General features: G+C 52.5%; 4 protein-coding genes across 14 annotated transcripts; all 4 read left to right on the plus strand.

Annotated features, from left to right (window-relative positions):
* The first annotated feature begins 348 nt into the window (after positions 1-348).
* On the plus strand, positions 349-8,840 carry LOC125331714 (PHD finger protein 7-like). The gene is made up of 13 exons (XM_048316021.1): positions 349-1,333; positions 2,245-2,888; positions 3,885-4,526; positions 6,234-6,344; positions 6,662-6,753; positions 6,838-6,939; positions 7,220-7,344; positions 7,421-7,583; positions 7,670-7,776; positions 7,987-8,100; positions 8,252-8,370; positions 8,525-8,624; positions 8,747-8,840. Exons 3-13 carry the CDS (start codon positions 4,379-4,381, stop codon positions 8,838-8,840), a joined length of 1,275 nt encoding a protein of 424 aa, XP_048171978.1. The 5' UTR covers positions 349-1,333; positions 2,245-2,888; positions 3,885-4,378.
* A 489-nt stretch (positions 8,841-9,329) lies between these two features.
* Positions 9,330-15,656, plus strand: LOC125331409 (nucleolar protein 8-like). 5 transcript variants are annotated; one of them, XR_007206041.1, is made up of 5 exons: positions 9,330-10,313; positions 11,225-11,868; positions 12,075-13,506; positions 15,214-15,324; positions 15,642-15,656. XR_007206041.1 is itself a non-coding variant. In XM_048315350.1 (4 exons), exons 1-4 carry the CDS (start codon positions 10,304-10,306, stop codon positions 12,984-12,986), a joined length of 330 nt encoding a protein of 109 aa, XP_048171307.1. In that variant the 5' UTR covers positions 10,183-10,303; the 3' UTR covers positions 12,987-13,462. The 5 variants fall into 5 exon arrangements, 1 of the variants encoding a protein (XP_048171307.1); XR_007206040.1 differs by having other exon boundaries at positions 9,331-9,694; positions 10,039-10,313; positions 11,225-13,506; XR_007206038.1 differs by having other exon boundaries at positions 9,332-10,313; positions 11,225-13,506.
* A 170-nt stretch (positions 15,657-15,826) lies between these two features.
* On the plus strand, positions 15,827-18,319 carry LOC125331715 (PHD finger protein 7-like; the record flags this gene model as incomplete). The annotated part of the gene is made up of 7 exons (XM_048316022.1): positions 15,827-15,919; positions 16,200-16,324; positions 16,401-16,563; positions 16,650-16,756; positions 16,967-17,080; positions 17,232-17,350; positions 17,505-18,319. Coding segments are annotated over exons 1-7 (1,536 nt in total), but the record flags the coding sequence as incomplete, so codon positions are not given.
* A 2-nt stretch (positions 18,320-18,321) lies between these two features.
* Positions 18,322-24,499, plus strand: LOC125331410 (nucleolar protein 8-like). 7 transcript variants are annotated; one of them, XR_007206046.1, is made up of 6 exons: positions 18,322-19,155; positions 20,067-20,710; positions 20,917-22,348; positions 23,528-23,797; positions 23,893-24,166; positions 24,484-24,499. XR_007206046.1 is itself a non-coding variant. In XM_048315351.1 (4 exons), exons 1-4 carry the CDS (start codon positions 19,146-19,148, stop codon positions 21,826-21,828), a joined length of 330 nt encoding a protein of 109 aa, XP_048171308.1. In that variant the 5' UTR covers positions 19,025-19,145; the 3' UTR covers positions 21,829-22,304. The 7 variants fall into 7 exon arrangements, 1 of the variants encoding a protein (XP_048171308.1); XR_007206047.1 differs by having other exon boundaries at positions 21,707-22,348; positions 24,484-24,498; XR_007206044.1 differs by having other exon boundaries at positions 18,322-18,536; positions 18,881-19,155; positions 20,067-22,348; positions 24,484-24,498.
* The last annotated feature ends 57 nt before the right edge of the window (positions 24,500-24,556 follow it).

Below are 24,556 nucleotides of genomic sequence, written 5' to 3' on the forward strand. Positions count from 1 at the left end.
GACCAAGGGCTGAGAGGCCCAGGCACAGAAGGACACCATCAGAGACATCCCCCAGACGCAGCCGCTCGCGCCAGCAACGTCGGGCCTCAAATCCACCTGTCCGGTCGCGGAGTCGCCGTGACAGGAGCCAGAGGACAGCACCAAGGGCTGAGACGCCCAGGCCGAGGGAGACAACATCAGGGACATCCACCAGGAGCAACCGCTCCCGCCGGCGACGTCAGGCCTCAAATCCACCTCTCCAGTCGAGGAGTCGCCGTGACAGGAGCCGCAGGACAGCAGCAACTGCTGAGAGGCCCAGGCCGAGGGAGACACCATCAGAGACATCCCTCAGACGCAGCCGCACCCGCCAGCGACGTCGCGCCTCAAATCCACCTCTCCAGTCGAGGAGTCGCCGTGACAGGAGCCGCAGGACAGCAGCAACTGCTGAGAGGCCCAGGCCGAGGGAGACACCATCAGAGACATCCCCCAGACGCAGCCGCACCCGCCAGCGACGTCGCGCCTCAAATCCACCTGTCCGGTCGAGGAGTCGCCGTGACAGGAGCCGCAGCACAGCAGCAACTGCTGAGAGGCCCAGGCGTAGGGTGACATTGCCGGGGACATCCACCAGGAGCAACCGCTCCCGCCAGCGACGTCAGGCCTCAACTCAGGCCTCGAAAATCAGCATGTAGCGTCATCTTTTCTTTCTAGTCCGTCTGTTCTCTGCCGTAAGTGAAGGTGAGGAAGCTCAATACAGGGACCTTGAGATTTGCAGGTCTCTGAGAAAAGTGTATTAACTCTTGACATTGCTATTGGCAGGAATCTGTGCTAAATACCTGATTGCTGTGTTGCCACCTATTAAGTGAAAAGTCACTTAAGGGGGTGGCTAATTAAAAAGGACACTTGTTCCTGCCTTTAGACTCAAACCTCAGATGTTTCCCCACTGCTTACCCTTGAAAGTGAACCACTCCTTAGTGGGCTTGGATACGTTTAGGGAGACAGAAGAGCAAGGTGGCTCTTAGGGAAGCTGTCTTTGGAAAGGACATGTGCTGTGTTGCTATCCTTAAGCAATCTGATTTCAGGAAAGCCAAAAGGAAGAAGAAAGAAGAGAGTGAGACACTGCCTCAAGTGTCTGAAGACATCGATTACGACATTGCTGCTGATTTAAAAGACTTGTTTGGACCTTCAAAGAACAAACCAGAAAACGCTGAGGACATACCCTTGGGACAAAGAGGATGCGCAGGACTCTGTCCCAGCTGACCATCTGGGACCTTTGCCTGCGAACGACGTAGCTCAGGAGTCGAGTGCTTTCACTTTTCCTTCTTTGGAGACACACAGGAGTCGGGCATGAAAGAAGGTAACAGCAGAACCCTTCTAACGGTGCCATTCCTAGGAAGAGCTTAAGGCAGGCACTGCAGAGCAATACGGTGTAAAGAGGGTCAGGATCCAGGGGCTTTTCAGCGGTAGAAGCCAGTAATTAGGCAGAAGCATTTTGATCTTCATTTCTACTTGCCAGGCTTGTGGTAGATTAAGGAGAGGTAACTCGTGCTTGCATCTCAGAGTTTTGAAAGGCGGGCTTTGAGAGAGAAGGCAGTGGGGTCTTTGCAGAGTGGTGAAAAAGCTTGTTGTCATCCCCTAAATTTCTCAAACAGGGAAAAAGGTGACACACCAGTCCTGGCAAGTTTCATAGAACCCAACAAGACTTCAAAGAAAATGTGTGTTAATGTAGAGTGAAGAGCAAAATCCTGGAGCTGACCCCAGGATTCAAGAACATTTTATTAGTTACTGAATTCTATTCTTGGACCTTTAGAAAATGGAAGCTGAATGACACATCATCATTGGCGTGTGCTAACCTCAGATAAAATGAGGCCTTATGAAATGAAGATGAAACAATATTAAATCAAGTCACAGTCTTGTAGGAAAGAAAAGAAACTGTGCAAAGTTACCCAAAAGATTAAAAAACCCAAGGTGCTTTGTGTGCAACAACACAAAGCAACAAGCCCCCCACACTTCTGCTGAATTCAGAAGGTAGTTAGTGTCTTCTGAATGCAGCGATCAAGGTTTAGGAATACGTAGGAGATGCCTAGAACAAAGTGGAAAATACTGGAGCAGAGATTTAGCTCAGAAAATCTGAGGGGAGAAGATTCTGTCCTTCTGAAATCTGCCTTCTCCAGTGTAAGTATTTCACTTGAAAGGAGGGACTTTTCCTGGCAAGTAGAGGGATAACCTGGTTTTGGCTTTTTTTCTTTTTTGGTGCTGTTATTGCAGAGCCTTACATACTTGGACCAATAAAACCGGTGAAAGTCACATGGCAAGAGGATCCACGTTTCCAAGACAGCAGTTCTGAGAGTGATGATGAGCCTGAACCATCAGAAATTGGAAAGGACCAAGAAATGCAAGTTCCATTTGTATTTGTTCTCTCCTTGGTTGTCGTAGTTGGATGCTGTGGGCATATTAAGAGCAGCACTCAGGAAACGGGAAACGGACATTGCACACCTCTGAGCAGTGAAAGTCATCTTGGAAAACCGTCTGTGCTGCACCGAGTCAAAACTCCCAGCAGCCCATTTGATGTGAAGCTGAATATGAAGAGAGAGAAGTTGAGCACAAGAAATTAACTGGGTCGTTTTGGTTTGACCAAACCCAAACTGAGTTTGGCCAAAAGCCAAAGACACAGTCAGTTTTCTTTTAAAAAGTGGGGTTTTTATAGAAGGCTCTGTTTGGTTACTGTGGAGTAAAGCTCTTCAATGTTTACCATTTCTCTGAAGCGCTGCAGCTCTAACTCGTGTTCATGGAATTTGATAGTGCCTTTTAGGATGCTAAAATCCCTTTGTACTTGTCTAGGTTTCTTTCTTTACCACACACGGAAAGTGCTAGAGTCTTCTTCTTCTCCAAAGATGATGAACGCCTAAGAGGTACAACAGAACTTATTCACCCCTTTTGTATTTTTTTCCTTTTAAACTCTTACTGGAATTCAGTGAGGAAAAAATGCTGCCCGCTTATGAATGGTTTGTAGTCAACATTTGCCACCCTTACTTGGGGTCTAGGTTGTGCTAGAAGCCCGTGAGGAAGTCCTGGCAAAATAAAGGCTGAGCAGCTGTCTGGCTTTCTTTTCTTTCAGATAATTGCCTAATAGGTATCTGGACTTTTGGAGCTTACCAAAAAAATAGTCACTGGACAAGTTGCCTAGACATTTCAGACCCTTTCAGGTATGTATATCATCTTTAACTTTTTCTTGTCTTTCTGCTGTTATCATTAAGAACGTTGAGTATTCTTATCAGCCACATATGCCCGTGGGGTTCTTTGTCCTCCTGAATCTCGGTTTTTCTCTTCTGAATCCAGTGAATTTTGTACTAAAAACCAAGGAAAACAACAGTCAAAGAAAACATACGCAGCCCTAAACATTCCACAGGCCACCAAAACAATGGCTTGTTACATTTGATAGAACACAGTTTTAGGACAGCCTTAAAGGATGTTTGTTTCTTGAGACCTACTAGATAACTGTGATGCAACGAGCTGATGTGTTCATACAGTTACTGTCCTGCGTGCTTCCAGCCTGTCTGATTTACAGCGCGTGTTAAAATGGGGATCTCAGTCGTCAGCAGCCATCAGTTTTGGGGGGAGATGTGGGATCCTGGTGTTGAGCTTTTCCTGGAGCAGCTGCTATTTCACTGCAATCTAGATTTCAGCATGTTCAGGAAAACTGCTGCTGCCTTTCATTTCTCGCAGTACACGCGGCTGTAACACCGAACATTTCTGTCGGAGCTCACGTGTGGTGGTGGGGGGAAGCGAATGGGAAGGATGTGGAGAATAGAGCTGCTGACTTTACTGCTGTGTTGCTCATGAGTGATCCAAGCAGCAGCATCATCAGAAGTGTTTAACCCTTATAATTGGTTCTTTGTTTTGTGCAGAGGGCCCAAAGTTATTTTGTAGATCAGTAGAGCTCAGTGAAGAAAAAGAGGGTTGGGAAGACAGACGTAGATTATTGCTTGAGGTGAGTATGAAACGTCTGTTCCCTGGTAACTGTGGCTGAAAGCTGAGCACGAGGAGGGAAGAGGGCTATGAATCTGCATGAGAAATTAATTCAGGACCTCAACAAGAGCCTGAAACTTTGTAATTACCAGAGAACAAAAGTGGTTTAGTATACTGGTGTGTATAACATCAGGTTGTGATGTCACTCAGGTAAACCACTAAATCTCTGCACGTTACGGGACAGGACCAGAGACTTAACTGTACATAGAGAAAGTGTTCAAGAGAAACAGTGAGTTCAGAGACTTCTCCTAATAGTGGATTCAGAAACTTCTCCTAATAATACGTTGGATTTTCACCATTTTCTGGAATGCCGAAGGAAGCATAAGGACGCCAAAAGAAAAGTGAAAGCAAACCAATAAATCTTCTTTTACTGATGAGAAGCGTGTCATGTTTCTTCCTTGAAGAAGTTGCAAACCAATGTTACTTTGGAAATCCTTTCCAAGATCTAATAGGAAAAACTTTTGGCCAAAACTGTCAGCCTGTGTTTCTGAATAGGAATACGTGTCCTGTGTCAATTCAAGGTTTGTACCAGGGTTTGGGGTTTTCTGTGTGTAGGGCTTCAATGTCAGTTGCTTCTTGGCCGGACTTTTGATAATTAGATCATGTAACGAAGACAACATTTTACTGTGTCCTCGTGTCCAGTGCTGCACAGGGTTGGGAAAGAGCAGGTAGCTCTGTGTCTATACATAACTTGCAGGGGCAGCACAGGAGCAGCTCCCAGGGCCTGGGGAACAAGGAGGTTCATGGCGCTGAGGACAAAGTGTCCAGAGCTCGGCATAGTCCGGCTGAGCTCTTCTGGCTCCTTCTGCTTCGAGCCCTTGCCGAGACACGGGTTCACTACAGACCCCGGGGTGCCACTTCCCAACTTAGCCCTCTTCCTCTGCCTCCTCCCTGCCTCCTGCATAAAGGCACTCCCTGGCATTGCGCCAGCTGTGCCTCCCTCCTAGTTCAGTGAAGGCATCCTTGTCCTCCCAAGGTGCCTCTCCCATGGAGTCAGGAAAATTGATGAACTCCCGCTGCCCCGGCATCAGGCAGGTGCAGGGTGTCCCTGCTCGTCACCCCTTGCTTTCCAGGGGTCCCGCTGATTGTTCTAGAAGCCATTGATCTGGATTTTCCAGGAGCATGCTTGCAAAGACGTGAATGAGAAAAGGCCAAAAGAACGGTTTGTGCTTCTCTTCTAGCTGTTTTTTTCAATATATTTATTGGCTAGTAGGAAAGCATGGACCAAACTGGCAAAAGTGCCTTTCATGTGGGAAAAGCATCCTCCTGCATTTGACTTCTGAGTCGAGGACTGTTTCAAGCTCTCCAGTCAGATGTCCGCAGAAAACTCCCTCTGAATTCTCTGGGTTTCCATCAGAGTCAGTGTAAAAGCTGGCGTTTCTCAGGAGCTTATCACTAAATTTTCCATTTAATACTAAATGTCAAAGTTGTTAGTTCATAGGGTGACAGGATAATTGAGGTTGGGAGCCACGTGCGGTGGTCTCCAGTTTTATCTCCTGTTCCCAACACTGACCAGCAAGAGTATCAAATCAGGTTCCTCTGGGATTTCTCCAGACAGGTCTCAGGGAAAACGTCGCTCCACCTGGGGCAGCTTTTGAATCTGTCCAGTGCAAGAGAGCCCACAAGCTCTCTGGGCAGCCGACTGCCAGGGGCAGGAGCCCTGGAGTGGCACTGCCTGAACAACCCCTTTCTGCCAACAGTGCCACCCTCGATGGCTGCCCCAGGGCCTGGCATTTGACCCTGCACTTGCTGCAGGAGCCCCTGCCCTGGTTGGGCTCTGACCAAAGGCTCGGACCCATCTCAGAACCTCGGTTCCCAAGGGTGGCGTGGGACTGAGGCCATCGCTGCCCCTATTTTGGGTGCGCGTTGCTGATGTCAGAATGGCCATTGTGACCCGTGCGACCAAGGCCACCAGAGGGAACGCTGGGCTCAGGCCGTGTGTCAGTGCGACCTGACAACGGGAGGAGAAGGTAGGACAGGGACGGGGCTGCCCAGGGACCAGAGGGGCCCCACACCTCGGGGCTCTGGGCCTGTGCTGCAGGCTCACCTGCCTCTCCCTTCCCAGACGCAGCAGAGGAACATCCACGGGAGACAGCAGTGTTCCTCGACGCGGTGACGGGAGGAGAAGGCGGACTGGAGCAGGGCTCACGCAGGGCTCACCAGGGAGTAGTGCCCTCGTGGCTCTGGGCCGGTTCTGCAAACTCCCCACACTCTTCTTTCTCCCACAGAGGGAGAGGACGAGCGCCTGGAGAAGGTCGCGGTGTTCCTGCACGGGGACTCATCGCAGACCAGAACCATGGCAGAAGGGAAGCAGGAGGCCTCTGATGCCAGGGAGCCAGGTGAGGGCAAAGCAGCCCTCCCGCAGCCTGGCACAGGGGCTGTCGGGGCAGCCAGCGTGGGGCCCGGAGCGGAGGCAGGGGGAGGCAGGAGCTGCCCAGCCATGCTGGGGCTGGGAGCCTCCTTCCTGCCCAAGGGGGGCCCAGCCGGGCCAGGGGGCAGCTGTGGGGACGCCCGCGCTGTCCCCTGCTCCCCAAGGCCTCCAGGCCTGCCCATCAGCCAGGCAGGCAGGGCCAGAGCAGCCCTTGGGGCCGATGCTGCGGGCTAAGAGCCCCGCAGAGGTGCTCGTGCCCGGTGCCATTGGCTCTGTCCCCTGCAGCATGCCTGCTGTGCCGCCGCGCAGAGGCTGACCCGGACATCTGCGGCGACAAACAGGAGAAGCACGGGCTCTGTGCCCACATCTTCTGCCTGGTGAGTTGCACCGGGCCTCCCTCCGGCATTGCAGTGGGCAGCCCCTGCCACTCTCTCCTCATCAGCTCCCTGTCTTTGCCACAGAATTTCGCCAGCCTCATTTTTCGACAAGACGATGATCAGACCGGATTCACGGGCTATCGCCCTCGCGATATCCAACTTGCAGTCAGCCGGGCAGCTCAGGAGGTGAGAGCCTGACAAGAGCAGGGAGGTTTGTGCCAGGCGAGGTTTGCCAGTGCTTAGCCCAGACCCCACAAAAGAAAGGCCGGCCCTTCCCACCAGCTGTGGGACAAAAGTCTGGCTCCCAGCAGCTCCACAGAGGCTCTGGCACAGGAGCCTCTTCCTCCAGGCGGGTCTGTGGGCTGAGACCCAGCAGCGGCCACAGTCCTGCGCCCTGCCCGGAGCCGTGAGGCTGCCTGGGGAGGCCCCGAGGCTGCTGCTGATGGGGCTGCTTGGCTCTTTCCAGCACTGCTGCGTCTGTGGGGAGACTGGGGCCACCATCATGTGCTGTCAGGAAGACTGCGACAGATGGTTCCACCTGCCCTGTGCCAAGGAGGGTCACTGTGTGACTCAGTACATAACCCCATACAGGTACCTCCTCTCCCCTTCTGGCCACCCCTGTGGAAGGACCCAGCATTTCTCACTTTGCTCGTCCCTTTTCCCCCAGGTCCTTCTGCCCTGAGCACTGCCCAGAACAGGATGTGAGGGCGATTCCGGAGCCAGGCACCGAATGCCCCATCTGCATGGAGCCTGTGGAGGAGAGAAAGAGCTACACAACACTGGTGTGCCCAGCGTGCAAAAAGGCCTGGTTCCACAGGGACTGCATCCAGGTAGGAGCCATTTCCGCAGCCCCGGGGCACAGCAGGTGCTCAGCAGCATGAGGGCCTTGCTCACGCTGCTGCTGTTTGCCCTGCAGGGACAGGCCTTGCGCGCTGGTGCATTGTACTTCCAGTGCCCCCTCTGCAGAGACGATGATGAGTTTGCTGTCCAAATGTTCGTCATGGGGATCCGAATCCCCTTCAGGTTGGTGTCCTTCTGCCTGGCTCACAACACAGGAGGGGGCAGCTGCTGTGCCAGGCCCTGCCCCCGCAGTCCTGGCCCTGCCCTGTCCCGTGAGTCTGGGCTTCAGCTTCACGCAAGACTTGCAAAAGCACCGGAGGAAGAGCAGGGACAGCCTGTACCTCCAGGATGGCAGAGCAGCACAAGCTCATCAGCTTTTCCTTTCCCCATCAGACAGCCAACATGGGAGGACAACGATGCCTTTGCAGAATTAGGAGAGAGGCACAGCTGGTGCAATGCCAGGAAGTGCCTTTATCCAGGAGGCAGGGAGGAGGCAGAGGAAGAGGGGTAAGCTGGGCAGCTGCACCCCAGGGCTCTGCAGGGAACCTGTGTCTCGGCAAGGGCTCGAAGCAGAAGGAGGCAGAAGAAGAGCTCAGCCGGACAATCCCGAGCTGTGGACACTTTGTCCTCAGTGCCATGAACCCATTTGCTTTCCCAGGCCCTGGGAACTGCTCCTGTGCTCCTCCTGTGCTGCTGAGGGCACCCACAGGCGCTGCTCTGGCCTCACAAGCAACACTCCCAGCTGGGAGTGCGACAGCTGTGCTGGTCTGGGCACAGGTATGAGGCAACGCAGCTGCGTGGCCCTGGGCTGGGGTCAGTGCCAAGGCTGGGCTTGGCAGAGCCCGTCCGCTCCTGGAGAGCTGGGGGCACCGCTCTGGCCTGGCCTGGCCCAGGCCTGCTGGGCCCCTCTCATTCCTGCTTCCCCTTACAGCCCCCAGGGATGAGCCGGAGCTCAATGCCCCCAGGGATGAGCCTGAGCTCAATGCCCCCAGGGATGAGCCGGAGCTCAATGTCCCCAGCCTGGCCGGACAGTCAGGATTGGAGCCTTCTCATGGATTGGAGCCTTCCCATAGCTCTGCACAATCCGAGGCCATCAGCCCCAACTCTGGCATCCTGGCACCATCAGGTGTGCCTCCCCTGTCTCCGTCTCCAGAGACCAGCAAACACAGCAGCGTCCAACATGCACCAATGAGGCAGCTGCTGCAATCTTCCTCGCTGGAGAGCAGCAGCCCCTGCACGGAGAGTGAGGTGACATCAAGGTCATCAGACACCAGCCATTCCAGAGGCTCTGGGTCTGACCGCAGGCAAAATCGCTCTCGCCGGCAAAGTTGGGCCTCAAATCCACCTGTCCGGTCGAGGAGTCGCCGTGACAGGAGCCAGAGGACAGGACCAAGGGCTGAGAGGCCCAGGCACAGAAGGACACCATCAGAGACATCCCCCAGACGCAGCCGCTCGCGCCAGCAACGTCGGGCCTCAAATCCACCTGTCCGGTCGCGGAGTCGCCGTGACAGGAGCCAGAGGACAGCACCAAGGGCTGAGACGCCCAGGCCGAGGGAGACAACATCAGGGACATCCACCAGGAGCAACCGCTCCCGCCGGCGACGTCAGGCCTCAAATCCACCTCTCCAGTCGAGGAGTCGCCGTGACAGGAGCCGCAGGACAGCAGCAACTGCTGAGAGGCCCAGGCCGAGGGAGACACCATCAGAGACATCCCTCAGACGCAGCCGCACCCGCCAGCGACGTCGCGCCTCAAATCCACCTCTCCAGTCGAGGAGTCGCCGTGACAGGAGCCGCAGGACAGCAGCAACTGCTGAGAGGCCCAGGCCGAGGGAGACACCATCAGAGACATCCCCCAGACGCAGCCGCACCCGCCAGCGACGTCGCGCCTCAAATCCACCTGTCCGGTCGAGGAGTCGCCGTGACAGGAGCCGCAGCACAGCAGCAACTGCTGAGAGGCCCAGGCGTAGGGTGACATTGCCGGGGACATCCACCAGGAGCAACCGCTCCCGCCAGCGACGTCAGGCCTCAACTCAGGCCTCGAAAATCAGCATGTAGCGTCATCTTTTCTTTCTAGTCCGTCTGTTCTCTGCCGTAAGTGAAGGTGAGGAAGCTCAATACAGGGACCTTGAGATTTGCAGGTCTCTGAGAAAAGTGTATTAACTCTTGACATTGCTATTGGCAGGAATCTGTGCTAAATACCTGATTGCTGTGTTGCCACCTATTAAGTGAAAAGTCACTTAAGGGGGTGGCTAATTAAAAAGGACACTTGTTCCTGCCTTTAGACTCAAACCTCAGATGTTTCCCCACTGCTTACCCTTGAAAGTGAACCACTCCTTAGTGGGCTTGGATACGTTTAGGGAGACAGAAGAGCAAGGTGGCTCTTAGGGAAGCTGTCTTTGGAAAGGACATGTGCTGTGTTGCTATCCTTAAGCAATCTGATTTCAGGAAAGCCAAAAGGAAGAAGAAAGAAGAGAGTGAGACACTGCCTCAAGTGTCTGAAGACATCGATTACGACATTGCTGCTGATTTAAAAGACTTGTTTGGACCTTCAAAGAACAAACCAGAAAACGCTGAGGACATACCCTTGGGACAAAGAGGATGCGCAGGACTCTGTCCCAGCTGACCATCTGGGACCTTTGCCTGCGAACGACGTAGCTCAGGAGTCGAGTGCTTTCACTTTTCCTTCTTTGGAGACACACAGGAGTCGGGCATGAAAGAAGGTAACAGCAGAACCCTTCTAACGGTGCCATTCCTAGGAAGAGCTTAAGGCAGGCACTGCAGAGCAATACGGTGTAAAGAGGGTCAGGATCCAGGGGCTTTTCAGCGGTAGAAGCCAGTAATTAGGCAGAAGCATTTTGATCTTCATTTCTACTTGCCAGGCTTGTGGTAGATTAAGGAGAGGTAACTCGTGCTTGCATCTCAGAGTTTTGAAAGGCGGGCTTTGAGAGAGAAGGCAGTGGGGTCTTTGCAGAGTGGTGAAAAAGCTTGTTGTCATCCCCTAAATTTCTCAAACAGGGAAAAAGGTGACACACCAGTCCTGGCAAGTTTCATAGAACCCAACAAGACTTCAAAGAAAATGTGTGTTAATGTAGAGTGAAGAGCAAAATCCTGGAGCTGACCCCAGGATTCAAGAACATTTTATTAGTTACTGAATTCTATTCTTGGACCTTTAGAAAATGGAAGCTGAATGACACATCATCATTGGCGTGTGCTAACCTCAGATAAAATGAGGCCTTATGAAATGAAGATGAAACAATATTAAATCAAGTCACAGTCTTGTAGGAAAGAAAAGAAACTGTGCAAAGTTACCCAAAAGATTAAAAAACCCAAGGTGCTTTGTGTGCAACAACACAAAGCAACAAGCCCCCCACACTTCTGCTGAATTCAGAAGGTAGTTAGTGTCTTCTGAATGCAGCGATCAAGGTTTAGGAATACGTAGGAGATGCCTAGAACAAAGTGGAAAATACTGGAGCAGAGATTTAGCTCAGAAAATCTGAGGGGAGAAGATTCTGTCCTTCTGAAATCTGCCTTCTCCAGTGTAAGTATTTCACTTGAAAGGAGGGACTTTTCCTGGCAAGTAGAGGGATAACCTGGTTTTGGCTTTTTTTCTTTTTTGGTGCTGTTATTGCAGAGCCTTACATACTTGGACCAATAAAACCGGTGAAAGTCACATGGCAAGAGGATCCACGTTTCCAAGACAGCAGTTCTGAGAGTGATGATGAGCCTGAACCATCAGAAATTGGAAAGGACCAAGAAATGCAAGTTCCATTTGTATTTGTTCTCTCCTTGGTTGTCGTAGTTGGATGCTGTGGGCATATTAAGAGCAGCACTCAGGAAACGGGAAACGGACATTGCACACCTCTGAGCAGTGAAAGTCATCTTGGAAAACCGTCTGTGCTGCACCGAGTCAAAACTCCCAGCAGCCCATTTGATGTGAAGCTGAATATGAAGAGAGAGAAGTTGAGCACAAGAAATTAACTGGGTCGTTTTGGTTTGACCAAACCCAAACTGAGTTTGGCCAAAAGCCAAAGACACAGTCAGTTTTCTTTTAAAAAGTGGGGTTTTTATAGAAGGCTCTGTTTGGTTACTGTGGAGTAAAGCTCTTCAATGTTTACCATTTCTCTGAAGCGCTGCAGCTCTAACTCGTGTTCATGGAATTTGATAGTGCCTTTTAGGATGCTAAAATCCCTTTGTACTTGTCTAGGTTTCTTTCTTTACCACACACGGAAAGTGCTAGAGTCTTCTTCTTCTCCAAAGATGATGAACGCCTAAGAGGTACAACAGAACTTATTCACCCCTTTTGTATTTTTTTCCTTTTAAACTCTTACTGGAATTCAGTGAGGAAAAAATGCTGCCCGCTTATGAATGGTTTGTAGTCAACATTTGCCACCCTTACTTGGGGTCTAGGTTGTGCTAGAAGCCCGTGAGGAAGTCCTGGCAAAATAAAGGCTGAGCAGCTGTCTGGCTTTCTTTTCTTTCAGATAATTGCCTAATAGGTATCTGGACTTTTGGAGCTTACCAAAAAAATAGTCACTGGACAAGTTGCCTAGACATTTCAGACCCTTTCAGGTATGTATATCATCTTTAACTTTTTCTTGTCTTTCTGCTGTTATCATTAAGAACGTTGAGTATTCTTATCAGCCACATATGCCCGTGGGGTTCTTTGTCCTCCTGAATCTCGGTTTTTCTCTTCTGAATCCAGTGAATTTTGTACTAAAAACCAAGGAAAACAACAGTCAAAGAAAACATACGCAGCCCTAAACATTCCACAGGCCACCAAAACAATGGCTTGTTACATTTGATAGAACACAGTTTTAGGACAGCCTTAAAGGATGTTTGTTTCTTGAGACCTACTAGATAACTGTGATGCAACGAGCTGATGTGTTCATACAGTTACTGTCCTGCGTGCTTCCAGCCTGTCTGATTTACAGCGCGTGTTAAAATGGGGATCTCAGTCGTCAGCAGCCATCAGTTTTGGGGGGAGATGTGGGATCCTGGTGTTGAGCTTTTCCTGGAGCAGCTGCTATTTCACTGCAATCTAGATTTCAGCATGTTCAGGAAAACTGCTGCTGCCTTTCATTTCTCGCAGTACACGCGGCTGTAACACCGAACATTTCTGTCGGAGCTCACGTGTGGTGGTGGGGGGAAGCGAATGGGAAGGATGTGGAGAATAGAGCTGCTGACTTTACTGCTGTGTTGCTCATGAGTGATCCAAGCAGCAGCATCATCAGAAGTGTTTAACCCTTATAATTGGTTCTTTGTTTTGTGCAGAGGGCCCAAAGTTATTTTGTAGATCAGTAGAGCTCAGTGAAGAAAAAGAGGGTTGGGAAGACAGACGTAGATTATTGCTTGAGGTGAGTATGAAACGTCTGTTCCCTGGTAACTGTGGCTGAAAGCTGAGCACGAGGAGGGAAGAGGGCTATGAATCTGCATGAGAAATTAATTCAGGACCTCAACAAGAGCCTGAAACTTTGTAATTACCAGAGAACAAAAGTGGTTTAGTATACTGGTGTGTATAACATCAGGTTGTGATGTCACTCAGGTAAACCACTAAATCTCTGCACGTTACGGGACAGGACCAGAGACTTAACTGTACATAGAGAAAGTGTTCAAGAGAAACAGTGAGTTCAGAGACTTCTCCTAATAGTGGATTCAGAAACTTCTCCTAATAATACGTTGGATTTTCACCATTTTCTGGAATGCCGAAGGAAGCATAAGGACGCCAAAAGAAAAGTGAAAGCAAACCAATAAATCTTCTTTTACTGATGAGAAGCGTGTCATGTTTCTTCCTTGAAGAAGTTGCAAACCAATGTTACTTTGGAAATCCTTTCCAAGATCTAATAGGAAAAACTTTTGGCCAAAACTGTCAGCCTGTGTTTCTGAATAGGAATACGTGTCCTGTGTCAATTCAAGGTTTGTACCAGGGTTTGGGGTTTTCTGTGTGTAGGGCTTCAATGTCAGTTGCTTCTTGGCCGGACTTTTGATAATTAGATCATGTAACGAAGACAACATTTTACTGTGTCCTCGTGTCCAGTGCTGCACAGGGTTGGGAAAGAGCAGGTAGCTCTGTGTCTATACATAACTTGCAGGGGCAGCACAGGAGCAGCTCCCAGGGCCTGGGGAACAAGGAGGTTCATGGCGCTGAGGACAAAGTGTCCAGAGCTCGGCATAGTCCGGCTGAGCTCTTCTGGCTCCTTCTGCTTCGAGCCCTTGCCGAGACACGGGTTCACTACAGACCCCGGGGTGCCACTTCCCAACTTAGCCCTCTTCCTCTGCCTCCTCCCTGCCTCCTGCATAAAGGCACTCCCTGGCATTGCGCCAGCTGTGCCTCCCTCCTAGTTCAGTGAAGGCATCCTTGTCCTCCCAAGGTGCCTCTCCCATGGAGTCAGGAAAATTGATGAACTCCCGCTGCCCCGGCATCAGGCAGGTGCAGGGTGTCCCTGCTCGTCACCCCTTGCTTTCCAGGGGTCCCGCTGATTGTTCTAGAAGCCATTGATCTGGATTTTCCAGGAGCATGCTTGCAAAGACGTGAATGAGAAAAGGCCAAAAGAACGGTTTGTGCTTCTCTTCTAGCTGTTTTTTTCAATATATTTATTGGCTAGTAGGAAAGCATGGACCAAACTGGCAAAAGTGCCTTTCATGTGGGAAAAGCATCCTCCTGCATTTGACTTCTGAGTCGAGGACTGTTTCAAGCTCTCCAGTCAGATGCCCGCAGAAAACTCCCTCTGAATTCTCTGGGTTTCCATCAGAGTCAGTGTAAAAGCTGGCGTTTCTCAGGAGCTTATCACTAAATTTTCCATTTAATACTAAATGTCAAAGTTGTTAGTTCATAGGGTGACAGGATAATTGAGGTTGGGAGCCACGTGCGGTGGTCTCCAGTTTTATCTCCTGTTCCCAACACTGACCAGCAAGAGTATCAAATCGGGTTCCTCTGGGATTTCTCCAGACAGGTCTCAGGGAAAACGTCGCTCCACCTGGGGCAGCTTTTGAATCTGTCCAGTGCAAGAGAGCCCACAAGCTCTCTGGGCAGCCGACTGCCAGGGGCAGGAGCCCTGGAGTGGCACTGCCTGAACAACCCCTTTCTGCCAACAGTGCCACCCTCGATGGCTGCCCCAGGGCCTGGCATTTGACCCTGCACTTGCTGCAGGAGCCCCTGCCCTGGTTGGGCTCTGACCAAAGGCTCGGACCCATCTCAGAACCTCGGTTCCCAAGGGTGGCGTGAGACTGAGGCCATCGCTGCCCCTATTTTGGGTGCGCGTTGCTGATGTCAGAATGGCCATTGTGACCCGTGCGACCAAGGCCACCAGAGGGAACGCTGGGCTCAGGCCGTGTGTCAGTGCGACCTGACAACGGGAGGAGAAGGTAGGACAGGGACGGGGCTGCCCAGGGACCAGAGGGGCCCCACACCTCGGGGCTCTGGGCCTGTGCTGCAGGCTCACCTGCCTCTCCCTTCCCAGACGCAGCAGAGGAACATCCACGGGAGACAGCAGTGTTCCTCGACGTGGTGACGGGAGGAGAAGGCGGACTGGAGCAGGGCTCACGCAGGGCTCACCAGGGAGTAGTGCCCTCGTGGCTCTGGGCCGGTTCTGCAAACTCCCCACACTCTTCTTTCTCCCACAGAGGGAGAGGACGAGCGCCTGGAGAAGGTCGCGGTGTTCCTGCACGGGGACTCATCGCAGACCAGAACCATGGCAGAAGGGAAGCAGGAGGCCTCTGATGCCAGGGAGCCAGGTGAGGGCAAAGCAGCCCTCCCGCAGCCTGGCACAGGGGCTGTCGGGGCAGCCAGCGTGGGGCCCGGAGCGGAGGCAGGGGGAGGCAGGAGCTGCCCAGCCATGCTGGGGCTGGGAGCCTCCTTCCTGCCCAAGGGGGGCCCAGCCGGGCCAGGGGGCAGCTGTGGGGACGCCCGCGCTGTCCCCTGCTCCCCAAGGCCTCCAGGCCTGCCCATCAGCCAGGCAGGCAGGGCCAGAGCAGCCCTTGGGGCCGATGCTGCGGGCTAAGAGCCCCGCAGAGGTGCTCGTGCCCGGTGCCATTGGCTCTGTCCCCTGCAGCATGCCTGCTGTGCCGCCGCGCAGAGGCTGACCCGGACATCTGCGGCGACAAACAGGAGAAGCACGGGCTCTGTGCCCACATCTTCTGCCTGGTGAGTTGCACCGGGCCTCCCTCCGGCATTGCAGTGGGCAGCCCCTGCCACTCTCTCCTCATCAGCTCCCTGTCTTTGCCACAGAATTTCGCCATGTCCAATTTTCGACAAGAAAAGCGTCGTGTAGGATTCATGGGCTATCGCCCTCGCGATATCCAACTTGCAGTCAGCCGGGCGGCTCAGAAGGTGAGAGCCTGACAAGAGCAGGGAGGTTTGTGCCAGGCGAGGTTTGCCAGTGCTTAGCCCAGACCCCACAAAAGAAAGGCCGGCCCTTCCCACCAGCTGTGGGACAAAAGTCTGGCTCCCAGCAGCTCCACAGAGGCTCTGGCACAGGAGCCTCTTCCTCCAGGCGGGTCTGTGGGCTGAGACCCAGCAGCGGCCACAGTCCTGCGCCCTGCCCGGAGCCGTGAGGCTGCCTGGGGAGGCCCCGAGGCTGCTGCTGATGGGGCTGCTTGGCTCTTTCCAGCACTGCTGCGTCTGTGGGGAGACTGGGGCCACCATCATGTGCTGTCAGGAAGACTGCGACAGATGGTTCCACCTGCCCTGTGCCAAGGAGGGTCACTGTGTGACTGAATACATAACCCCATACAGGTACCTCCTCTCCCCTTCTGGCCACCCCTGTGGAAGGACCCAGCATTTCCCACTTTGCTCGTCCCTTTTCCCCCAGCTCCTACTGCCCTGAGCACTGCCCAGAACAGGATGTGAGGGCGATTCCGGAGCCAGGCACCGAATGCCCCATCTGCATGGAGCCTGTGGAGGAGAGAAAGAGCTACACAACACTGGTGTGCCCAGCGTGCAAAAAGGCCTGGTTCCACAGGGACTGCATCCAGGTAGGAGCCATTTCCGCAGCCCCGGGGCACAGCAGGTGCTCAGCAGCATGAGGGCCTTGCTCACGCTGCTGCTGTTTGCCCTGCAGGGACAGGCCTTGCGCGCTGGTGCATTGTACTTCCAGTGCCCCCTCTGCAGAGACGATGATGAGTTTGCTGTCCAAATGTTCCTCATGGGGATCCGAATCCCCTTCAGGTTGGTGTCCTTCTGCCTGGCTCACAACACAGGAGGGGGCAGCTGCTGTGCTAGGCCCTGCCCCCGCAGTCCTGGCCCTGCCCTGTCCCGTGAGTCTGGGCTTCAGCTTCACGCAAGACTTGCAAAAGCACCGGAGGAAGAGCAGGGACAGCCTGTACCTCCAGGATGGCAGAGCAGCACAAGCTCATCAGCTTTTCCTTTCCCCATCAGACAGCCAACATGGGAGGACAACGATGCCTTTGCAGAATTAGGAGAGAGGCACAGCTGGTGCAATGCCAGGAAGTGCCTTTATCCAGGAGGCAGGGAGGAGGCAGAGGAAGAGGGGTAAGCTGGGCAGCTGCACCCCAGGGCTCTGCAGGGAACCTGTGTCTCGGCAAGGGCTCGAAGCAGAAGGAGGCAGAAGAAGAGCTCAGCCGGACAATCCCGAGCTGTGGACACTTTGTCCTCAGTGCCATGAACCCATTTGCTTTCCCAGGCCCTGGGAACTGCTCCTGTGCTCCTCCTGTGCTGCTGAGGGCACCCACAGGCGCTGCTCTGGCCTCACAAGCAACACTCCCAGCTGGGAGTGCGACAGCTGTGCTGGTCTGGGCACAGGTATGAGGCAACGCAGCTGCGTGGCCCTGGGCTGGGGTCAGTGCCAAGGCTGGGCTTGGCAGAGCCCGTCCGCTCCTGGAGGGCTGGGGGCACCGCTCTGGCCTGGCCTGGCCCAGGCCTGCTGGGCCCCTCTCATTCCTGCTTCCCCTTACAGCCCCCAGGGATGAGCCGGAGCTCAATGCCCCCAGGGATGAGCCGGAGCTCAATGCCCCCAGGGATGAGCCGGAGCTCAATGTCCCCAGCCTGGCCGGACAGTCAGGATTGGAGCCTTCTCATGGATTGGAGCCTTCCCATAGCTCTGCACAATCCGAGGCCATCAGCCCCAACTCTGGCATCCTGGCACCATCGGGTGTGCCTCCCCTGTCTCCGTCTCCAGAGACCAGCAAACGCAGCAGCGTCCAACATGCACCAATGAGGCAGCTGCTGCAATCTTCCTCGCTGGAGAGCAGCAGCCCCTGCACGGAGAGTGAGGTGACATCAAGGTCATCAGACACCAGCCATTCCAGAGGCTCTGGGTCTGACCGCAGGCAAAATCGCTCTCGCCGGCAAAGTTGGGCCTCAAATCCACCTGTCCGGTCGAGGAGTCGCCGTGACAGGAGCCAGAGGACAGGACCAAGGGCTGAGAGGCCCAGGCACAGAAGGACACCATCAGAGACATCCCCCAGACGCAGCCGCTCGCGCCAGCAACGTCGGGCCTCAAATCCACCTGTCCGGTCGCGGAGTCGCCGTGACAGGAGCCAGAGGACAGCACCAAGGGCTGAGACGCCCAGGCCGAGGGAGACAACATCAGGGACATCCACCAGGAGCAACCGCTCCCGCCGGCGACGTCAGGCCTCAAATCCACCTCTCCAGTCGAGGAGTCGCCGTGACAGGAGCCGCAGGACAGCAGCAACTGCTGAGAGGCCCAGGCCGAGGGAGACACCATCAGAGACATCCCCCAGACGCAGCCGCACCCGCCAGCGACTTCGCGCCTCAAATCCACCTGTCCGGTCGAGGAGTCGCCGTGACAGGAGCCGCAGCACAGCAGCAACTGCTGAGAGGCCCAGGCGTAGGGTGACATTGCCGGGGACATCCACCAGGAGCAACCGCTCCCGCCAGCGACGTCAGGCCTCAACTCAGGCCTCGAAAATCAGCATGTAGCGTCATCTTTTCTTTCTAGTCCGTCTGTTCTCTGCCGTAAGTGAAGGTGAGGAAGCTCAATACAGGGACCTTGAGATTTGCAGGTCTCTGAGAAAAGTGTATTAACTCTTGACATTGCTATTGGCAGGAATCTGTGCTAAATACCTGATTGCTGTGTTGCCACCTATTAAGTGAAAAGTCACTTAAGGGGGTGGCTAATTAAAAAGGACACTTGTTCCTGCCTTTAGACTCAAACCTCAGATGTTTCCCCACTGCTTACCCTTGAAAGTGAACCACTCCTTAGTGGGCTTGGATACGTTTAGGGAGACAGAAGAGCAAGGTGGCTCTTAGGGAAGCTGTCTTTGGAAAGGACATGTGCTGTGTTGCTATCCTTAAGCAATCTGATTTCAGGAAAGCCAAAAGGAAGAAGAAAGAAGAGAGTGAGACACTGCCTCAAGTGTCTGAAGACATCGATTACGACATTGCTGCTGATTTAAAAGACTTGTTTGGACCTTCAAAGAACAAACCAGAAAACGCTGAGGACATACCCTTGGGACAAAGAGGATGCGCAGGACTCTGTCCCAGCTGACCATCTGGGACCTTTGCCTGCGAACGACGTAGCTCAGGAGTCGAGTGCTTTCACTTTTCCTTCTTTGGAGACACACAGGAGTCGGGCATGAAAGAAGGTAACAGCAGAACCCTTCTAACGGTGCCATTCCTAGGAAGAGCTTAAGGCAGGCACTGCAGAGCAATACGGTGTAAAGAGGGTCAGGATCCAGGGGCTTTTCAGCGGTAGAAGCCAGTAATTAGGCAGAAGCATTTTGATCTTCATTTCTACTTGCCAGGCTTGTGGTAGATTAAGGAGAGGTAACTCGTGCTTGCATCTCAGAGTTTTGAAAGGCGGGCTTTGAGAGAGAAGGCAGTGGGGTCTTTGCAGAGTGGTGAAAAAGCTTGTTGTCATCCCCTAAATTTCTCAAACAGGGAAAAAGGTGACACACCAGTCCTGGCAAGTTTCATAGAACCCAACAAGACTTCAAAGAAAATGTGTGTTAATGTAGAGTGAAGAGCAAAATCCTGGAGCTGACCCCAGGATTCAAGAACATTTTATTAGTTACTGAATTCTATTCTTGGACCTTTAGAAAATGGAAGCTGAATGACACATCATCATTGGCGTGTGCTAACCTCAGATAAAATGAGGCCTTATGAAATGAAGATGAAACAATATTAAATCAAGTCACAGTCTTGTAGGAAAGAAAAGAAACTGTGCAAAGTTACCCAAAAGATTAAAAAACCCAAGGTGCTTTGTGTGCAACAACACAAAGCAACAAGCCCCCCACACTTCTGCTGAATTCAGAAGGTAGTTAGTGTCTTCTGAATGCAGCGATCAAGGTTTAGGAATACGTAGGAGATGCCTAGAACAAAGTGGAAAATACTGGAGCAGAGATTTAGCTCAGAAAATCTGAGGGGAGAAGATTCTGTCCTTCTGAAATCTGCCTTCTCCAGTGTAAGTATTTCACTTGAAAGGAGGGACTTTTCCTGGCAAGTAGAGGGATAACCTGGTTTTGGCTTTTTTTCTTTTTTGGTGCTGTTATTGCAGAGCCTTACATACTTGGACCAATAAAACCGGTGAAAGTCACATGGCAAGAGGATCCACGTTTCCAAGACAGCAGTTCTGAGAGTGATGATGAGCCTGAACCATCAGAAATTGGAAAGGACCAAGAAATGCAAGTTCCATTTGTATTTGTTCTCTCCTTGGTTGTCGTAGTTGGATGCTGTGGGCATATTAAGAGCAGCACTCAGGAAACGGGAAACGGACATTGCACACCTCTGAGCAGTGAAAGTCATCTTGGAAAACCGTCTGTGCTGCACCGAGTCAAAACTCCCAGCAGCCCATTTGATGTGAAGCTGAATATGAAGAGAGAGAAGTTGAGCACAAGAAATTAACTGGGTCGTTTTGGTTTGACCAAACCCAAACTGAGTTTGGCCAAAAGCCAAAGACACAGTCAGTTTTCTTTTAAAAAGTGGGGTTTTTATAGAAGGCTCTGTTTGGTTACTGTGGAGTAAAGCTCTTCAATGTTTACCATTTCTCTGAAGCGCTGCAGCTCTAACTCGTGTTCATGGAATTTGATAGTGCCTTTTAGGATGCTAAAATCCCTTTGTACTTGTCTAGGTTTCTTTCTTTACCACACACGGAAAGTGCTAGAGTCTTCTTCTTCTCCAAAGATGATGAACGCCTAAGAGGTACAACAGAACTTATTCACCCCTTTTGTATTTTTTTCCTTTTAAACTCTTACTGGAATTCAGTGAGGAAAAAATGCTGCCCGCTTATGAATGGTTTGTAGTCAACATTTGCCACCCTTACTTGGGGTCTAGGTTGTGCTAGAAGCCCGTGAGGAAGTCCTGGCAAAATAAAGGCTGAGCAGCTGTCTGGCTTTCTTTTCTTTCAGATAATTGCCTAATAGGTATCTGGACTTTTGGAGCTTACCAAAAAAATAGTCACTGGACAAGTTGCCTAGACATTTCAGACCCTTTCAGGTATGTATATCATCTTTAACTTTTTCTTGTCTTTCTGCTGTTATCATTAAGAACGTTGAGTATTCTTATCAGCCACATATGCCCGTGGGGTTCTTTGTCCTCCTGAATCTCGGTTTTTCTCTTCTGAATCCAGTGAATTTTGTACTAAAAACCAAGGAAAACAACAGTCAAAGAAAACATACGCAGCCCTAAACATTCCACAGGCCACCAAAACAATGGCTTGTTACATTTGATAGAACACAGTTTTAGGACAGCCTTAAAGGATGTTTGTTTCTTGAGACCTACTAGATAACTGTGATGCAACGAGCTGATGTGTTCATACAGTTACTGTCCTGCGTGCTTCCAGCCTGTCTGATTTACAGCGCGTGTTAAAATGGGGATCTCAGTCGTCAGCAGCCATCAGTTTTGGGGGGAGATGTGGGATCCTGGTGTTGAGCTTTTCCTGGAGCAGCTGCTATTTCACTGCAATCTAGATTTCAGCATGTTCAGGAAAACTGCTGCTGCCTTTCATTTCTCGCAGTACACGCGGCTGTAACACCGAACATTTCTGTCGGAGCTCACGTGTGGTGGTGGGGGGAAGCGAATGGGAAGGATGTGGAGAATAGAGCTGCTGACTTTACTGCTGTGTTGCTCATGAGTGATCCAAGCAGCAGCATCATCAGAAGTGTTTAACCCTTATAATTGGTTCTTTGTTTTGTGCAGAGGGCCCAAAGTTATTTTGTAGATCAGTAGAGCTCAGTGAAGAAAAAGAGGGTTGGGAAGACAGACGTAGATTATTGCTTGAGGTGAGTATGAAACGTCTGTTCCCTGGTAACTGTGGCTGAAAGCTGAGCACGAGGAGGGAAGAGGGCTATGAATCTGCATGAGAAATTAATTCAGGACCTCAACAAGAGCCTGAAACTTTGTAATTACCAGAGAACAAAAGTGGTTTAGTATACTGGTGTGTATAACATCAGGTTGTGATGTCACTCAGGTAAACCACTAAATCTCTGCACGTTACGGGACAGGACCAGAGACTTAACTGTACATAGAGAAAGTGTTCAAGAGAAACAGTGAGTTCAGAGACTTCTCCTAATAGTGGATTCAGAAACTTCTCCTAATAATACGTTGGATTTTCACCATTTTCTGGAATGCCGAAGGAAGCATAAGGACGCCAAAAGAAAAGTGAAAGCAAACCAATAAATCTTCTTTTACTGATGAGAAGCGTGTCATGTTTCTTCCTTGAAGAAGTTGCAAACCAATGTTACTTTGGAAATCCTTTCCAAGATCTAATAGGAAAAACTTTTGGCCAAAACTGTCAGCCTGTGTTTCTGAATAGGAATACGTGTCCTGTGTCAATTCAAGGTTTGTACCAGGGTTTGGGGTTTTCTGTGTGTAGGGCTTCAATGTCAGTTGCTTCTTGGCCGGACTTTTGATAATTAGATCATGTAACGAAGACAACATTTTACTGTGTCCTCGTGTCCAGTGCTGCACAGGGTTGGGAAAGAGCAGGTAGCTCTGTGTCTATACATAACTTGCAGGGGCAGCACAGGAGCAGCTCCCAGGGCCTGGGGAACAAGGAGGTTCATGGCGCTGAGGACAAAGTGTCCAGAGCTCGGCATAGTCCGGCTGAGCTCTTCTGGCTCCTTCTGCTTCGAGCCCTTGCCGAGACACGGGTTCACTACAGACCCCGGGGTGCCACTTCCCAACTTAGCCCTCTTCCTCTGCCTCCTCCCTGCCTCCTGCATAAAGGCACTCCCTGGCATTGCGCCAGCTGTGCCTCCCTCCTAGTTCAGTGAAGGCATCCTTGTCCTCCCAAGGTGCCTCTCCCATGGAGTCAGGAAAATTGATGAACTCCCGCTGCCCCGGCATCAGGCAGGTGCAGGGTGTCCCTGCTCGTCACCCCTTGCTTTCCAGGGGTCCCGCTGATTGTTCTAGAAGCCATTGATCTGGATTTTCCAGGAGCATGCTTGCAAAGACGTGAATGAGAAAAGGCCAAAAGAACGGTTTGTGCTTCTCTTCTAGCTGTTTTTTTCAATATATTTATTGGCTAGTAGGAAAGCATGGACCAAACTGGCAAAAGTGCCTTTCATGTGGGAAAAGCATCCTCCTGCATTTGACTTCTGAGTCGAGGACTGTTTCAAGCTCTCCAGTCAGATGCCCGCAGAAAACTCCCTCTGAATTCTCTGGGTTTCCATCAGAGTCAGTGTAAAAGCTGGCGTTTCTCAGGAGCTTATCACTAAATTTTCCATTTAATACTAAATGTCAAAGTTGTTAGTTCATAGGGTGACAGGATAATTGAGGTTGGGAGCCACGTGCGGTGGTCTCCAGTTTTATCTCCTGTTCCCAACACTGACCAGCAAGAGTATCAAATCGGGTTCCTCTGGGATTTCTCCAGACAGGTCTCAGGGAAAACGTCGCTCCACCTGGGGCAGCTTTTGAATCTGTCCAGTGCAAGAGAGCCCACAAGCTCTCTGGGCAGCCGACTGCCAGGGGCAGGAGCCCTGGAGTGGCACTGCCTGAACAACCCCTTTCTGCCAACAGTGCCACCCTCGATGGCTGCCCCAGGGCCTGGCATTTGACCCTGCACTTGCTGCAGGAGCCCCTGCCCTGGTTGGGCTCTGACCAAAGGCTCGGACCCATCTCAGAACCTCGGTTCCCAAGGGTGGCGTGGGACTGAGGCCATCGCTGCCCCTATTTTGGGTGCGCGTTGCTGATGTCAGAATGGCCATTGTGACCCGTGCGACCAAGGCCACCAGAGGGAACGCTGGGCTCAGGCCGTGTGTCAGTGCGACCTGACAACGGGAGGAGAAGGTAGGACAGGGACGGGGCTGCCCAGGGACCAGAGGGGCCCCACACCTCGGGGCTCTGGGCCTGTGCTGCAGGCTCACCTGCCTCTCCCTTCCCAGACGCAGCAGAGGAACATCCACGGGAGACAGCAGTGTTCCTCGACGCGGTGACGGGAGGAGAAGGCGGACTGGAGCAGGGCTCACGCAGGGCTCACCAGGGAGTAGTGCCCTCGTGGCTCTGGGCCGGTTCTGCAAACTCCCCACACTCTTCTTTCTCCCACAGAGGGAGAGGACGAGCGCCTGGAGAAGGTCGCGGTGTTCCTGCACGGGGACTCATCGCAGACCAGAACCATGGCAGAAGGGAAGCAGGAGGCCTCTGATGCCAGGGAGCCAGGTGAGGGCAAAGCAGCCCTCCCGCAGCCTGGCACAGGGGCTGTCGGGGCAGCCAGCGTGGGGCCCGGAGCGGAGGCAGGGGGAGGCAGGAGCTGCCCAGCCATGCTGGGGCTGGGAGCCTCCTTCCTGCCCAAGGGGGGCCCAGCCGGGCCAGGGGGCAGCTGTGGGGACGCCCGCGCTGTCCCCTGCTCCCCAAGGCCTCCAGGCCTGCCCATCAGCCAGGCAGGCAGGGCCAGAGCAGCCCTTGGGGCCGATGCTGCGGGCTAAGAGCCCCGCAGAGGTGCTCGTGCCCGGTGCCATTGGCTCTGTCCCCTGCAGCATGCCTGCTGTGCCGCCGCGCAGAGGCTGACCCGGACATCTGCGGCGACAAACAGGAGAAGCACGGGCTCTG

This window comes from Corvus hawaiiensis, chromosome 11 (assembly GCF_020740725.1).
Source record: "Corvus hawaiiensis isolate bCorHaw1 chromosome 11, bCorHaw1.pri.cur, whole genome shotgun sequence".
Classification (NCBI taxonomy): Eukaryota; Metazoa; Chordata; class Aves; order Passeriformes; family Corvidae; genus Corvus; species Corvus hawaiiensis.

Coding starts and splice junctions, on each gene's coding strand:
- LOC125331410 (XM_048315351.1), top strand. Junction 20,194..20,639: donor ATTGGAAAGGACCAAGAAAT/GCAAGTTCCATT, acceptor GTACTTGTCTAG/GTTTCTTTCTTTACCACACA. Junction 20,711..21,706: donor AGATGATGAACGCCTAAGAG/GTACAACAGAAC, acceptor TGTTTTGTGCAG/AGGGCCCAAAGTTATTTTGT.
- LOC125331409 (XM_048315350.1), top strand. Junction 11,352..11,797: donor ATTGGAAAGGACCAAGAAAT/GCAAGTTCCATT, acceptor GTACTTGTCTAG/GTTTCTTTCTTTACCACACA. Junction 11,869..12,864: donor AGATGATGAACGCCTAAGAG/GTACAACAGAAC, acceptor TGTTTTGTGCAG/AGGGCCCAAAGTTATTTTGT.
- LOC125331714 (XM_048316021.1), top strand. CDS start 4,379: ATGAGAAGCGTGTCATGTTTCTTCCTTGAAGAAGTTGCAAACCAATGT. Junction 4,527..6,233: donor GTGTCCTGTGTCAATTCAAG/GTTTGTACCAGG, acceptor TTTCTCCCACAG/AGGGAGAGGACGAGCGCCTG. Junction 7,777..7,986: donor GGGATCCGAATCCCCTTCAG/GTTGGTGTCCTT, acceptor TTTCCCCATCAG/ACAGCCAACATGGGAGGACA.